The sequence below is a fragment of the Phocoena sinus genome, chromosome 3 (genome assembly GCF_008692025.1).
Source record: "Phocoena sinus isolate mPhoSin1 chromosome 3, mPhoSin1.pri, whole genome shotgun sequence".
Lineage (NCBI taxonomy): Eukaryota > Metazoa > Chordata > Mammalia > Artiodactyla > Phocoenidae > Phocoena > Phocoena sinus.
Genome location: NC_045765.1, coordinates 2,255,693 through 2,270,472, shown reverse-complemented (window position 1 = coordinate 2,270,472; position 14,780 = coordinate 2,255,693). Strand labels below are relative to the sequence as shown.

Sequence of the window (14,780 nt, the reverse complement as noted above, 5' to 3'; positions counted from 1 at the left end):
AGGGGCAGGTGTGAGGGTCTGGGGGGCTGACATGACAGCACTAGATGCTTCTTACGTGGCTACGATGTGCCAGGCGCATTGTTAAGTGCCAAGTGTGCAGGTGCTCATGGACCTGCAGACACACGGCGCTCTAGACAAACTCAGTCGTTCGGCCATTCTGTCTGCCTTTACTGAGCACCTACTATGGGCCAGGAGCTGCTTGTTCAAGGCATGGGGAGTCTGAAGGGCTGAGCGAATAGATGGCTAAACCACAAGCTTATGAGGGAGTGCATCCCATCTGCCGTGGAGGAAGCAGGCGTGTACGCCATGGTCCCTGCGTGTCTTGCCCTCTCTTTTCCTCACCTGCAAAATGGGTTTAATCCCAGAACCCTCTCCTAGGGGCTGTAGGGAGGCTTCCAGGAGATCCAAGCTGTAAAGTGCTTAGGGAAGACTCAATAAAGGAAGTGGGGAGAGGAGCTGGAAGCCAGCCCAACCTCTTGGGGCTTCCACAGCCCCCCAGTCCTGCTCGGCTGCCACACGGTTGGATAGGAATATTGATACAAGAAACTTCAATAATTGACGATTTCAGAGCCAAAAGAGATTATATTTTGGCAAGAGAGGGAGTCTCTTGGCCGTTCTCATTCAACCTTTTCTAGACAGAGCCTTCTCAAATTGGGCTGTCAAAGGGAATCAACTGTACCCCAGTAAGTAGGTCATATTCAGGGGTCAGAGGGGGTCAGAGTCCCCCATTTCTGGAGGATTTCTGCAAGGGGAGGCTTACACGTCTGCTTTCCTCCAGACACCATCCCAGCATTGCCCACGCCCTTCCTGGGATTGGGAGGGGTCTCTGCGTGGGGAGGGGGTGGAGAGAGGGGAGGGGCTTTGGAAAGGGGAGTCAGGGAAGAGTTGGAGGGTCCCCAGGGATGACGGAAGACAGCACACAATCCTGCCACTCAAAGTGTCCATCCTGCACTCCTGGCTCCTGGACTTCCGAACAGGCAGATGCGACTGACAGGGAGGACAAAGTTTAGATGGGGGACATGCTGGCAGGGTGCTCTGTCCTTCCAGAGCTGCCCCCGACGTCCAGCCCTGGCCCTACTGCATCGTGGACCTGCGGGTGAGCTGGGGTTGCAGGGAGAGCGACCTGGGCCGGGTACTGAGGCGAGGGTGGAGGCGCCGGATCACCGCCCGGCGAAACAGGATGTACACCCAGGGGTCGAGGATCTGGTTCCAGGTGGCCACGCGCAGGTAGATAAGCAGCTGCTTCTCGGTGGCTCGGGACAGCTGCCCAGTCGGGCTCATGGCAGGCGGGCTCCGCAGCACCGTCTGGGCGATAAAGACCTGCGGGGGGAGGGGTGTGTGTGCGTGTGGCCAGAGCGGTCAGCCGGGGGCCAGGCCGGCCACCAGCCCTGCCCTCCACCAGTACCTGCCCGGGCCACCTGCCATCCACCGAGATCCCGTGCTGATTTTGTCCCCGAGGTGCTGTGTGACCCCGGGAGAGCTGCCTGACCTCTCTGAGCTTCAGCTGATGTGGCCAAAAAATAGCACACTTTTCCTGCTCCTCTCCTGGGCACAATTAAACGTGGTGGACAAGAGGACTTGCGGGTGCGAGCAGGTGGAATCACTGTGACTGCCAGTTTTATTATTCTATCAAACATTTATATTTTATACAAATTTTATAATATAATATCAAATTATGGTATAAAATTGTATATTAAATAATTAAATTTTATGTTGTTTATTTTGTCAGTTTATATTATATTAAAGTTTATAGTTTATAAAATTTTATGTTAAATAATGTTTGTTAAATTCTTATATTAAATCACTTTAATATATTTTATTAAATATTGGATGTTATATTTAATATTATACAATATATAATGTAATAAGGTATTTACAGATTATCATAGAATACAGTTACCTAATAATTAATATATTGTTAATTATAACTATTATATATAGTTATGTTATATATATTCTATAGTATTTAAAGTTATATATGTAATTATATAATATATAACATAATTATAAGGATGTGACTATACATTACATAATGATTGATATAATTATTATTAATTAATAACATGTAATTATAGCTATATGTTATATAGTATTTAACAATTATATAATATATATTATATGATTGATATATTATTAAGTATGAATGAATAATATATAACTATAGTTATATGTTATATAGTATTTAACAGTTGTATAATATATAACTATATATTATATAATGATTGATATAATTGTTAAATATTAAATAATAAGTAATTATAGCTATATGTTATACAGTATTTAAAAATTATATAATGATTGATATAATTATTAATTCTAATCTAATCTAATTAATTATAATTATTATATTTCATAATTATAATCAAATTGATACTATATTTAATATAATTATATTCATATTGTATTGCATATATTATATTAAAATAAATTTTTTCTTTTTTTTTTGGCTGCACCATACAGCTTGCGGAATCTTAGTTCCCTGACCAGGGATTGAACCTGTGCCCTCAGCAGTGTAAATGCAGAGTCCTAACCACTGGACCGCTAGGAAATTCCCCCCAAATTATTATTTTAAAATTGTTTCCTGAGCACCTAGAGTGTGCTGGGCAATTCTGGGGACACTGCAGTGGCCAAGACAGACCCAGGTCCCACTTGCACAGGTTCACAGGCTCACAGCCCCATTAGGACACGTGACCAGGTGGTTGCAACTTGGCGGTGGGAGTGGGGGTGACCTAGCAGTGATGGAGGCCCTGTTGGAGCCCAGAGTAGGAGCCTGACCGGGCTTGGGAGAGGTAACCAGATGGCGAATAGGAGTTTCCCAGGTGAGTTTGAAGGAAGTGTCTGTGGGCCTTTCTTCTGGGACAATAGGGAGCTACGGGAGGTTTTAGAGTGGGAGTTACCTCATGGGCCAAATCTGGCCTGCCACCTGTTTTTGTTTTGCTTTGTTTTTGCCTTTTTGGTTTGTTTTGTTGTTTTGCTAAGAATGTTTTTACATGTGTCAATGGTGAGAGAAAAAAATTAGAAAGCATATTTTGGGGGTTTTTTAATTTAAAAAATTTTTTATTTTTATTTTTTATTTTTTGGCCATGTCACGCAGCATGCTCGACTAGGAATCGAACCCACACCCCCTGCAGTGGAAGCACGGAGTCTTAACCACTGGGCCACCAGGGTAGTGGCCTAGAAAGCATATTTTGCGACGTGACAATGACACGAAATTCAAATTTCAGAGTCCGTAAATGAAGTCCTATTGGTGCACAGCCACGCCCGTTTGTTTCCATGTAGCTTTCATGCCACAGCAGCAGAGCTGCGTCGTTGTCACAGAGACTGTGTTTAAAGGGCTTACTATATGGCCTTTTAGGAAAAACTTTGCTGCCCAAGGGGACCAGGAATCGTTTAATGATTCAATGATTCTACCTAGGATGCCTTCCTGGTTTTTACCTAACAGTTCAACTTCTATTTATCCTACAAAGCCTCAGTTCCAATGGTTCAGAACAGGGCAGGGCTCATCCTGGGTATTTCAAGAGAGTCAAGGCTGGAGGGCAGGGAGAAAGAAGAGGCTGAGACAGATCCTTGTCAGGGACCTCTTGGTGAAGGTGACATTTGAGGGAAGACATGGAGGAGTGAGGGAGTGATCCATGTGGAGATCTGGGGTGGGGGAAAGCATTCCGGGCAGAGGGTACAGCCCAGTGCAAAGGTCCTGGGGCAGGACCGAGCCTGGCATGTTGAAGGAACAGCCAGGAGGTCCATGTGTCTGGAGCAGAGTGAGCGAGGGGGAGAGAGGGAGGAGGGGAGGGCAGGGAGGGGACAGGGCAGGTCGTGCAGGGCCTTGTGGGTGGCAGGGAGGACTTGGGCTTTTACCCTGAGGGAGGTGGGAGCCCTGGAGGGCTGTGGGCAGAGGGGGGACCTGACTCAGGTGCTCACAGGCACCGTCTAGATGCTGCTCGATAAATAATAATGATAATAATTACAAGTGAATATAGAAATGGCCTCAGCTCGACACAGATGTAGAGAATAAACGTATGGACACCAAGAGGGTAAAGTGGCGGGGTGGGGCGGTGGTGGTGGGATGAATTGGGAGATTGGGATTGACATATATACACTAATATGTATAAAACAGATAACTAATAAGAACCTGCTGTATAAAATAAATAAAATAAAATACAAAAAGAAATGGCCTCAGCTCTATGAGACCAGGCCTGGGAGGGACACCCCAGGTACAGAACAGAAGCACATTTCTCAGCCGGAAGCATCGTCCTGTAACTGCCACTCCCCTGGGACCCATCAGTGCCTGCAGCTTCACGTATCACAAAAAAAATTATGTTCCTTTCTTTTTTTTCTCCCACCATTGACACACGTAAAAACATTCTTAGCAAAACAAAACAAACCAAATTTGCAATCTTCCTATCCCACAGGTTTAGCTTTTGTTTTAGCCCTTATCACTTCCTAATATCTACCACTTCACTTATTTATATACTATGTTTATTTTCTGTCTTCCCCACGACCTAAGAGTTCCAGGAAGTCAGGCGGTTTTGTCAGTTTTGTTCCCTGTGCAGTGCCTAGACCAGAGCCAGCAACACACTCATAGCTCAGTAAATGTTTGTTGAAGGAACCAATGAACAAATGAGTTCATGTCATCATCCTGACAGTCACTCTGAGAGGCTGGCACCATAATAGGGGGAGATTGAGGCTGGAGGAGATTGAGGCTGGAGATTGACCTGTAGCCAGAGTCACATGATAAGTCCTTGTTGGATGTGGGCTGGAAACCAAGTATCTGATTCCAGTCTCCAGACTTGTCGCCATCCAGTCAGAAATGGAAAAATAACCACTCCAAGCGGCCAATTACATCAATCAGTGGAAGGACTTCAGCAAGCTCCCCTGACTCAGGGAAGGTCTGTGCAAGGCTAGGGTCCAGCCCAGAACTAGGCACAAAGTAGAAATGATTCAGTAATTGTACCTGGAATGTCCTCCCTGCTTTTCTCTGGCAGGTAAACTCCTCTTCATCCTTCAAAACCCCAGCTCCAATGCCCCTCTTCCAGAAAGCCTTCCCTGATATCCCAGGGAGAGCCTGGGAGCCCTTCCTTGGGCATCTCAGTCCCAGGACACTGCCTCTGCCCCAGTCCTGCCCCCAGTTTGGGATTATCTGTGTCTTGCTCATGGGTTCCTCAAGGAAGGACCCTTGAACACTGGGGTCATGCCCACATTTTCTTGGGCGGACGAGAACCTGAGGGTTATGAATTCATTCGGGAGGAACCGAGGCCCAGTCACCAAGGGTGGGTGGGAGACCCTGGCAGCCCCTGCCCCCGCCACTCACCAGCAGTGGCATCCAGCAGATGCTGGCCACCACCATGATGCCCGTGAGCTGAGCCATCATCTCGACCTCGCAGTCCCGTGGGCGCTGCTGGGCGGCCTCCTGCCCGTGGTAGACGCGGCACAGGGTGGCCACGCTGATCGTGTTGAGCAGGAAGGACAGCCCCACTGAGAGGCTGCCAAGGAGGGTGAAGAGCAAACCGAAGACCACATCCCCTGGCTCGGCACCGAGTGTGAGGAAGCACCAGGAGCCCGGGTACTGCACGGTGTAGCGACCTACACCCAGCAGGGGCAGCAGGCCCAGAGCCAGCGCGGTGGCCCACACCAGCCCCACCATGGTCCAAGCCCGGCGCTGCGAGGAGGCTGCGGGCCGTGAGAAGGGCCGGGTGATGCCCAGGTAGCGCTCCGAGGCCATGGCGGCCCCCAGCAGCAGCGGGCACAGGCCAAAAAAGACCATGATGACGCCCATGAAGTGGCAGAGGCTGCAACCGGGGTCCACGGCCTGCCAGTCAAAGAGGGCGGCGTGCTGGGACACCACGATGATGCCAGTGACCAGCAGCCCCATGAAGTCAGTGATGACCAGGCCACAGAGGAAGGTCAGGAAGGAGGATCGCGCATGGGAGCTGCCCTGCCGCGCACTCACCAGCACGCTCAACGCCAGCAGGTTGGAGGCCAGGCCCACCAGGCAGAAGGAGGCCGCAAACCAGGGGGAGGCGATCAGGCGCCGTTCCTCCAGTGTGATGTTTGTTGGCCGCAAACAGGGCCCCAGAGAACTGCCATTGGGCCACATGGCGCCAGAGCGGAGTGGGGAGGGTCACCACCCCATCAGGCCAAGGCTGCAGGTGGGGTGGACTGGCACTGGCTCAGGCACACCTGGGGAGGGTGGTGGCGGAAGAGAAGATTTGCTGGTGATTCATTCTGCATTTTAGTCTGAGCAGCCCTGGTGAACTCCTACACAACCTTCAATGCCCCAGCTCAAATATCCCCTCCTATAGGAAGCCTTTCCTGACCTATCTCACTCCCTACTCAGTAAGTATTACTATTACTACTATGACTAGCTCCAGCCCTGTCCTGCCCAGGCTCAGTGACCCTCAAGGGTGAGGATCAGTTCTGTCTCCTCTGGGAAACCTGAAAGACACCAGTTAGTATTTGCCAGGTCTCAGAGAAGGGCTGAGAAGCCCCAGTTTGAACTCCAGCCCTGGTACCCACTGTGTGACCCCAGGCAAATGATTTCTTCTCTCTAAACTTCCATTTCCCTGCTGGTCATCCATCTGAGCCCTTGGTGGACTGCAGAATCCAGAACAGATTTCAGCTATTGTAAAACAGGACACACCCAGTGTGGGGAGGGCAGCTGGCTGGTGGCCAGAGGTCGCTGGTTCTCGAGTGGGCTCCAAGGTCAGCCTTGTGGGTTACAATTTCTTGTGAAATTGTGGGAGAAACCCGGCCCCATTGGTGTTTTAGGGAGAGCCTTCCTCACATGTTGGAATTGTGTAGATTCTTTTTTTCCCCCGTTTTTGTTTAATAAGAAATAAACCCAGAAATCCAGTTCCATCTGGGAGCAAAACTCAGGTCATTTGGAGCAACAGGATCCCTAGGGACAGGCTATGAACAATAGGAGGAGGGTAATGGGCTGTAAACTACCCTGTGTGGGGCTGGGGGAGAAAATTGGAGAGACATATGGGTCTGACTGCCTCGGGTGTGGACGAATCAGCCAGATATGGGGACGTCGAGTAGAATTAAAATGAGACCATTCAAAAGCCAGCTTCCAGGGGCTTCCCTGGTAGTCCAGTGGGTAAGACTCCGCGCTCCCAATGCAGGGGTCCTGGGTTCAATCCCTGGTCGGGGAACTAGATCCCACATGCATGACGCAACTAAAGAGTTACATGCCGCAACTAAGAGTCCACATGCCACAACTAAGAAGTCTGCATGCTGCAACTAAGAAGTCCGCATGCCGCAACTATTCCCCAAAAGGACACAGCAGGGAGGGCGTAAGGTCACCCAGGGGGCCGGCACCCCACCCTGGGCGCACACCACGAGCCATCCTTGTGCTGGCAGGGAGGGGGCACTGGGTGGCAGGATCAGAGTGGGCAAAGGTGGGGAGGCAGGACCATGGGAGGCACAGATGGCCCAGGCAGTTAAAGCTCAGAAAGGTCCTCTTATGATCTCCATTTTGCAAAGGCAGGGAACCTGAGGCACAGAGAGGTTAAATAACTAATCCAAAGTCACACAGCCTAGCCGGGGTGGATCTGAGATTTAAACTCGGGCCTCATTACATACAAATGTGTGTAATTGAGTCAAAGGCCTGCGAGTCAGGTGGAGGCTGGTGGGAGGTGGGTGTGGAGGGTCACCATCATTGGAATTTTCCTTGATGAAAAACAGATAGAATTTTTCTGGGGAATTCCCTGGCGGCCCAGTGGTTAAGACTCCGAGCTTTCACTGCCAAGGGCACGGGTTCAGTCCCTGGTCAGGGAACCAAGATCCTGCAAGCTGTGCAGCTCAGCCAAACAAGACAAACAAAAAACACACCAACCAAACAAGCAAAAAAAAGGGATAGAATTTTTCTAAAAAGTTGGTCAGACTGGATTCGAACACTGACTTTGCCACAATCCCTGAGGGGAGTCAAGTCCCCGCTCTGAGTCTCAGTCTCCCTTCCTATAAAATGGGGCAGATGACGAGAATGACTTCGTCCGTGCCCAGGGCTAAGCCCACGTAGGCGCTCCGTTCGTGCTAGCCCTGAGCCCATGCCTGTGACCTGGCCTCAGCCGTGAGCGTGCTCCGCTACCCCCTCACTCCCCATCTCATTAATTCAGCTCAGCAACTCCTTACTGAGCCTCATAAATTATCCAGCTCCTGCTGGCCAGCTCCACAGAGCTTCCCTCCCAGGCTGAGAGCCAAGGCCACTGCCACTTCGATGGGGGCGGGGCCTGGAGATGGAAACCTGAACCCCAGAGGGGTGGGGGCTTTCCACTGTGCTCGGCCATCTGAGCCCTCCACTCCCCGGCAGGGGTGTGCTCTTTGCCATCTCAGATTTGGCCTGCACTTGGATTCCCCCTGGGGCGGGGTGCTTGCTCCCTCCCTCCCTTGAGAGCTAGCAATGCGCTGTTTCTAAACATTCCTGGGGACTCAGGGCTGTGCCTGCGGTCACTGCCCCTGCCTCAGCCCTGAGTGACCGCCAGCTCCTCCCGGGTCTCATGGTCCCCTGGTTCCCCACCCTTGCGCGGGAGCTTATGCACCCGGGGACACACCCCCCGTGTCTGCCTCGTCTCCCATGTCTGGGAACAAGCCTGTGGCCCAGGGCCTTTGGCCTGGGGGAGGCTGGAAACTGGCACCACTCCCTCTGGCCCCAGCCGGCGGTTTCCAGTCCCCCCGAGGGGTTCAGGTGAGAACGGCCAGCTCAAGTTCCCCAGGCAAGCGGGCCAGAGGGGCACCTGGCGAGGCCTCCCTTCCCCTCCCACATTGGCCGGGAGGGCTGGCAGGGCCCCCACCCTGCAGGGGACCGTGCTCTTCCCAGCCCGAGGGCCATAAGCACCACGCTGTGACCCTTGGGGGAACTGCTCTCCCTCTCTGTGCCTCAAGAGAAACATGGACCCCAGATTTGCTGGACAAACCCAGGATTCCATGGCCCGAGAGTGGGGAGGTTTGGACTTTGAAGGTCCAGGAGGGTTCTGGAATTCTAACGAGTTCCCAGTTCTGGAAGATGAAGGCCCCAAGAATCTAGAATTTCAAGGGGCTGAGGTTCCAGAACTTTGATGGGAATTTGGTTGGGTCCTGGGTTCCAGAAATATCTCTCGGGTCCTGGCTCCTCTCTGGAGGATGGACTTTCAGTGCTCCCTCAGCCTCCCTCGGTGAGGCCGGGAGGGATCTATCCACCGCTGTCCCAGAGGCCTGTGCGCTGGGTTGGGCTCGGGCACCAGGCTGGTCCTCCCTCCGCCCACCATGGTGGTTCCGATGGAATGTGGTCTTTGGTTCCCAAGGGCCAGGCCCCTCCTCTGCCTGATGGTCCGTCATCACCTCTGCCCCACTCTTCTCCTCCCGCTCCTGTGATCCATCCGTCTTTCAACAAGTCCCTCTTCCTCTTGACACGCCACCACCTGGCCTGCCCGGGCTGCCTGTCCTCACGCCGTGGACCCACCCAGGCTCCCCCAAGGGTGACGGTGACCTCAGACAAACTCGGACTGGAGCCCGCAATCTGCCACTGCCCATCTGGGGGCTCGACCTTGCTGAGTCTCAGTTTCCGCCTCTGTGAAATGGGGATAACAAGGACACCGACTCGCCTGCTGGCATTCTGGCTGGTCTTCCCAGGCCTGACCTGCTCCTGCCACCGAGACTTTGCCTCCGTTGTGCATCCCCATCCCCACCCCGCCTGGTGCACCCTTCCTGCTTCCTGGCTGTGCTCACAGCTCATCTCCTGGCTGTGTGCATGGGGCAGCCAGGTGGGAGCCCTGATGCTCTGTGTGACCTTGGCCCACTTCCACGTTTCCTAAGTCCTTTAATGCTGCCCAGGTGACCAACGACGATGTCCTCTGGCATGAAAGTGCAGGGACCAGGCCAATCTCTGCATCAGTTCCTGCCCTTACCCGATGCAGACCTGCACGCCTGAGGGTGTGGACCCCCTCCACGCCCTTGTGCAGCCACAGACGCCCACACAGACACAAACGCATACATGCAGGGCCACTGTCAGTCCCCAGGCCCACCCCTGCCTTCCCCCACCACAAGACTCAATTTTCCGGGAACTTTTCCTGTTCCTGACAGCAGCCAGGCCCCCACCCCAGAGGCATCACAATCTGCCTGCCAGGGTTGGAGCTTAGCCTTGGCCCGGACTCACACGGTCCCTCCCTGTGAGCCTCAGTTTCCTTATCTGTCCAAGCACCAGCGGGGGACGGATGGGTGATGAAGGGACAGGACCCAAGCCAGGCGGCCAGTGGTTAATGATGCGCACAACTCCGAGTGTGCACACAGACACACAAACAACCGGACGTGTGCTCACACTCACAGCCACAGCCAGCACCCTGGCTCCCTCCCCAGCTGTAGTGGCACCACAGGACACGGAATGGCCGGGCACAGACCCAGGGAAACCCACACACAAAGCACATCCTCCGCCACACTGGCCACAGAGGCACACGCAGGTGCCCAGGGCCGGTAGCACTCCAGGCACGGGATCCAAGCTCACCAATGCCCCGGAACACCCAGCACCTGGCAATTGTCACCGCCCACGGTGAAACACCCACAGCAGGGCGGGTCACCGCAGGATACACCCAAGGCACACCTGCCCACTCTCATGCCCCGCCCCTAACCTGATGGCCAATTGTCCTCAGCAGGCGATGGTCGATGGGGCGTGCAGGGGTAGCCAGCCGCGCAGTCGTGTCCCGGCGGACCGGGCTGGAGGGGGGCGTGCGGAAGCGGAAGCAGGGCGGCTTCCGGGGCCCCTGAGGAAACTGAGTCACATCGGAAGAACCACGCCGAGGACCCCGGCACTGCCACGTCGCGGCGGGACACAGATAGAGGGTGGGACGGGGCGGGGTCCCGGGCCGCGGGAGGGGCGGCGAGGTCCCCTCCCGGCCTGGAGGGGGTTCGGCGGGGACTAAAAATAGCCCGGGGCTGGGGCTCCGTTCTGCGGCCGGCGCCCGTCTCTGCTAGTGTCTGGCTCAATCTCTGTGTCTTTCGGTCTGTCTCCCATCAGCCCCTCCAGTCCCGCGCTGGCCACGCCCCTCCCGCCCGGGCTGATGAGGGTCAGTGGGCGCCCCCTAGCCCAGCGGGGAGACCGCGAGGCCTCCTGGGGGAGGGGGCGCCCATGGGACCCCAGGGCCGTAGGGGCAGGGGCGGTGGCCGGCGCCCCCTCGGGAGCCTCCGCCCGCTCCCCTCCCCCACGCCCACCCCAGCCAGGTCCCCTTCCGGCGCTCCGGCCGCCAGGCCCAGTGTTATTCACCGTCCGGGCTGCACCCGAGGATGAGAGGGGGCGGGGGCGGGCCCGGCGGGCCCCGCTCCCCAGGGCGCCAGACCCCGACCCAGGGACCCAGGGCTCAGAGCTGGTGAACCCGGTGGGGTGGGGCCTGGCACACAGTAGGTGCCTCATCAGTGTAGGGTCTGTCTGAGGCCCCTGCCCGGGCTGGGGGTAGAGGTGCAGGGACGTTTAGAGGGGAGAGGCGAGCACACCCTCCACCCAGGAGCTTCGTGGGCAGCCTGCTGAGACAGGCTTCTCGAGCAGGTGATCTGGGAGGGCTGTGGGTGGTGGCATTCTAGGGGGAGGATCCTGTGAGGACACAGGCTGGCATTGGGGCCAGAGGAGGCAAAGCCCCCTGCAGAGCCGCCTGCAGTCCGGGTGGGGAGGTGTGCTTTCCCTCAGCCCCCGCAGTGCAGGGTGGGGAAGGATGCCCAGAGCCCGGCACTGCAGGAGTGATTGAGGATGAGCAGCGGGCTGGAAGCAGGGCTGGGGAATGTCTACCCAGGAAGGATTGGCTTCCTTGGAAGCCCCCAGACTCACTCAGGGCTGTGGGCCAGGGTCTGATCAGCCCAAAGCCATGAAAGCAGAGGGTGACCACCTGGGTACCCCTAGAGCAAAGGCATGGAGGCTGGACCGTGATGCAGGAAAGTGAGAAGCTCCTTAAAGATCCTTCCTGCCCACAGTCCTTGGGCCTCAGGTGGGTGAAGGGGGTCCACGGGCCTGGGGCTGGCCTTCGAAGATGTGTGGAGGGCAGGGCTTGGGCATGGAGGGGTGGCCTTGGGCCTCCCTGGCCCTCAGTTAAGGCCTGGAGTGAGCCGGGGCTGTCTGGCTTGGCCTTGACCTCACCCCACCCAGTCCTCAGGAGCCTGGGAGGGGCACAGAGTACAGGCTCTGAGTGAGAAAGATGGACTCCTGCCCTGGCCCTGCTCTCCCCTCCATTGGGTCTACCCACTATCCTTCCGGCCTCTGCATCCCTCCAGATGGCACCTCCTCTGTTCCATCCCACTTAACCGTAACTTCTCTTCCTTGACAAGGAATCTCCCCAACTCCTATGCATCTGGCAGAGCCCTGGCTTCGAGGCCCTCTCCTCTGTAAAGCCTAGTTGTTCCAGGCAGTCTTGCCTCCCCCACCCCCTCCTTAAGGGCAACTCTGTGTGGCAGCCCATGTGGTAGAACAGGTAGACTAAACCTGACCTGCCCTCAAAGATCCCCCAGGCTGGAGAGAGAGAAAGCTGGATACAGACAGTCCCACTCTCCTGCGCTCAGGGCTGGGCCCAAGGAAGTGACAGGGCTTAGGTAGGAGCCCAGGAGGTGAGCCAGGAAGGCATCCTGGGGTGGGGGTAAGGGAGAAGGGACTGAGAACTGGGGCTTTGTGGAATGCGTAGGAGTTCCACAGGTTCAAGAGACGTGGCAGAAATTACACGTGCAAAACTTTGGAGGCAAGAGAGAACATGAGGCTTCGGGGAACTGTAAGGAAGGCAGACTTGGTGGGAAGAGGATGTGGAGCTGGGACTTCAGATGGAGTGGTGGGTGAGATGAAAGGGGACTGTTCCGGTCTCACTTCCTCTGGCCTGAGATAAGAAGGACAGTGCTCCTTCTGGGAAGTAGCCAGGGCAGGGGTCAGAGAAGCGCACTCGACTTGCAATTAGCCTAGGTCTCACCACGACTCTGCAAGGCGGGGGGGGGGGGGGGGGGGGGTAAAAATGCTCATTTTATAGATGGGAAACTGAGGCCTGGAAGGCAGATAGGACGTGTGAAAGGCCACGTGTGGGTGGGATCTGAATATGAGTACTGGGCTTCCCCCACCTCCTGGGCTGGTGGCTAGTGGTCTCCTGGCCTCCGTTTCCCACCCCCCACCCTGCTCAAAGGGCACACGGGAGTCGTGGGAGGGGTTGAGATGGCCTGGGGGCTCCAGATGGTGGGACGTGCCATGGCTGTGGTTTCCGGTGGGAGCCAGGCTGAGAGCATCTATTCTTAGCTTCACTCACAGCCTAGGGCAGGAAGAGGCTGGGGTGGGGGTTGGGGACAATCTGAGGGACACTGGGTGGATGCTGGGCCAGGGCTGTGTCATGGGGCAGCTGGGTGGGGTGATGTGCCTCCAGTCTGCCTGAGGCGTCTCCCTGACACTCAACTTGTGCCCTGCCCAGCTTACTCACCCTCTATGGCTCCCCAGTGCCCTGGGAAAGAGTCCAGCAGCTGGACTTGCATTCGGCCCTGCCCTGGGCGCACCTGTTGCCTTTTCCTCTGAAAGGCAGGCCCCACCCTCCTTCTCTGCCCGGCAGCCCCGTCCTCCCAGGCCCAGAACCTGCATCCCTCCCCTCCTCCAGGGAGCCTTCAGTGGCCCTTCTGGGGCCCCCCAGACTCAGCGCCTCCCCTGCCCTACCCTGACTCCTTGCCTGGAGGGCGACTGAGCCCAGCTCTCCTCCCTCCAGACGGGGGGCTCCTGGCTAAACATGTGCCCAGCGAGTCGGGGTCACAGCCACCTTGTTCTGCCTGCTCAGAGCCGCCACCTCCCTTGGGTAGACTCCCTGCCTGGATTGCAGGAGGGGCGTGAGGAGGAACCAGGATGCTGGGGCTGGGAGGACTCCTTAGGAGGCAGGTGGGGAAACGGTCTGCGAATGGGAGGTTGGAGAAACCCGGGTTCTAACCCTGACTGCTGCTTTCTAGGCTTGAAAACATGTGCCTCTGTGAGCCTGTTTCCCCAAATGGACACAAGCGCTGTCATGTAGGGCTGGCGTGAGGTCCACAAAACACAGGCTAAAGGCCAGCCTATTTCAGCCACACAGAACCTGTGCTCTGAGAACAGAACAAGGCCCGACCCATCTGGTGACAAAGCACCCTGCTAGGCGCGAAAGTGCCTCCCGGCTCTGCCCCCGACTCAACCCTGCTCCCTGCTCCCGGGGCCTGTCCCACACTCGATGACAGTGGAGCAGGCCAGGGATTAACTGGTAGCGGCTGCCCAGAAGATTCTAAGATTGCTCTGGCAATCAGCAATTGATTACTAATGCCTGTGGAGGGTTCCAAAGGGGATGGATATGGTCTGTGTGCTGCTCTCAAGGGTAGTCTTCATTCTGGACCAGGCTGGCTGGGTGGGACAGGGTCTGCAGTGGGGATTGGGCGTCCCATGACCAGATGCACTTCCCTGCTGAGTCCCCAAGCTCTGCTGTCTAGAACATGTTTACTGATGTATGAGCATGTGTGGGGTGGGGCAGGGCAGTGGAGGCCAGAGCTGAGCCAGAGGCTCCTGGGACATTGTTAAGTCGGGGTTGGTAGATGACCAGTGGCCTGGGGAGTGTCAGCCTCAGCGCTGGGAACATAGGGGCAGATTACTGTCTGTGGGGGGCCATCGTGGGCCCTGTGAGGTGTGGAACAGCATCCCTGGCCCCCACGCCACGATGTCAGGAGCCCCCCAGATCATGACCAGCACAGATGTCCCCAGACACCAATGAGCATCGTCCCCTGGCCTAGGTGAGCAGCTGCGCACCTCCTGGAGCGTTCAGAAGTACACCCTCCTTCTGGGAGCTGAGGCCAGGGGT

At 55.6% G+C, this 14,780-nt stretch overlaps 1 protein-coding gene across 2 annotated transcripts; it reads right to left on the bottom strand.

Moving 5' to 3' along the window:
• Positions 1-48: 48 nt before the first annotated feature.
• TBXA2R (thromboxane A2 receptor) lies at positions 49-10,990 on the bottom strand. 2 transcript variants are annotated; one of them, XM_032625983.1, is made up of 4 exons: positions 10,599-10,739; positions 5,309-6,177; positions 4,713-4,798; positions 1,138-1,320 (listed from the first exon to the last, which is right to left on the bottom strand). In XM_032625983.1, the coding sequence occupies exons 2-4, from the start codon at positions 6,092-6,094 to the stop codon at positions 1,278-1,280; spliced, it is 915 nt and encodes a 304-aa protein (XP_032481874.1). In that variant the 5' UTR covers positions 6,095-6,177; positions 10,599-10,739; the 3' UTR covers positions 1,138-1,277. The 2 variants fall into 2 exon arrangements, with proteins under 2 accessions (XP_032481873.1, XP_032481874.1); XM_032625982.1 differs by lacking the exon at positions 4,713-4,798 and having other exon boundaries at positions 49-1,320; positions 10,599-10,990.
• Between the last annotated feature and the right edge of the window lie 3,790 nt (positions 10,991-14,780).

What these genes read in the sequence shown, in the direction of transcription:
- TBXA2R (XM_032625982.1), bottom strand. Translation starts at nt 6,094, where the DNA reads ATGTGGCCCAATGGCAGTTCTCTGGGGCCCTGTTTGCGGCCAACAAAC. An exon ending in TCTGCTGGATGCCACTGCTG is followed by an intron (nt 1,321 to 5,308) that starts GTGAGTGGCGGG and finishes CTCCCCCCGCAG; the next exon opens with GTCTTTATCGCCCAGACGGT.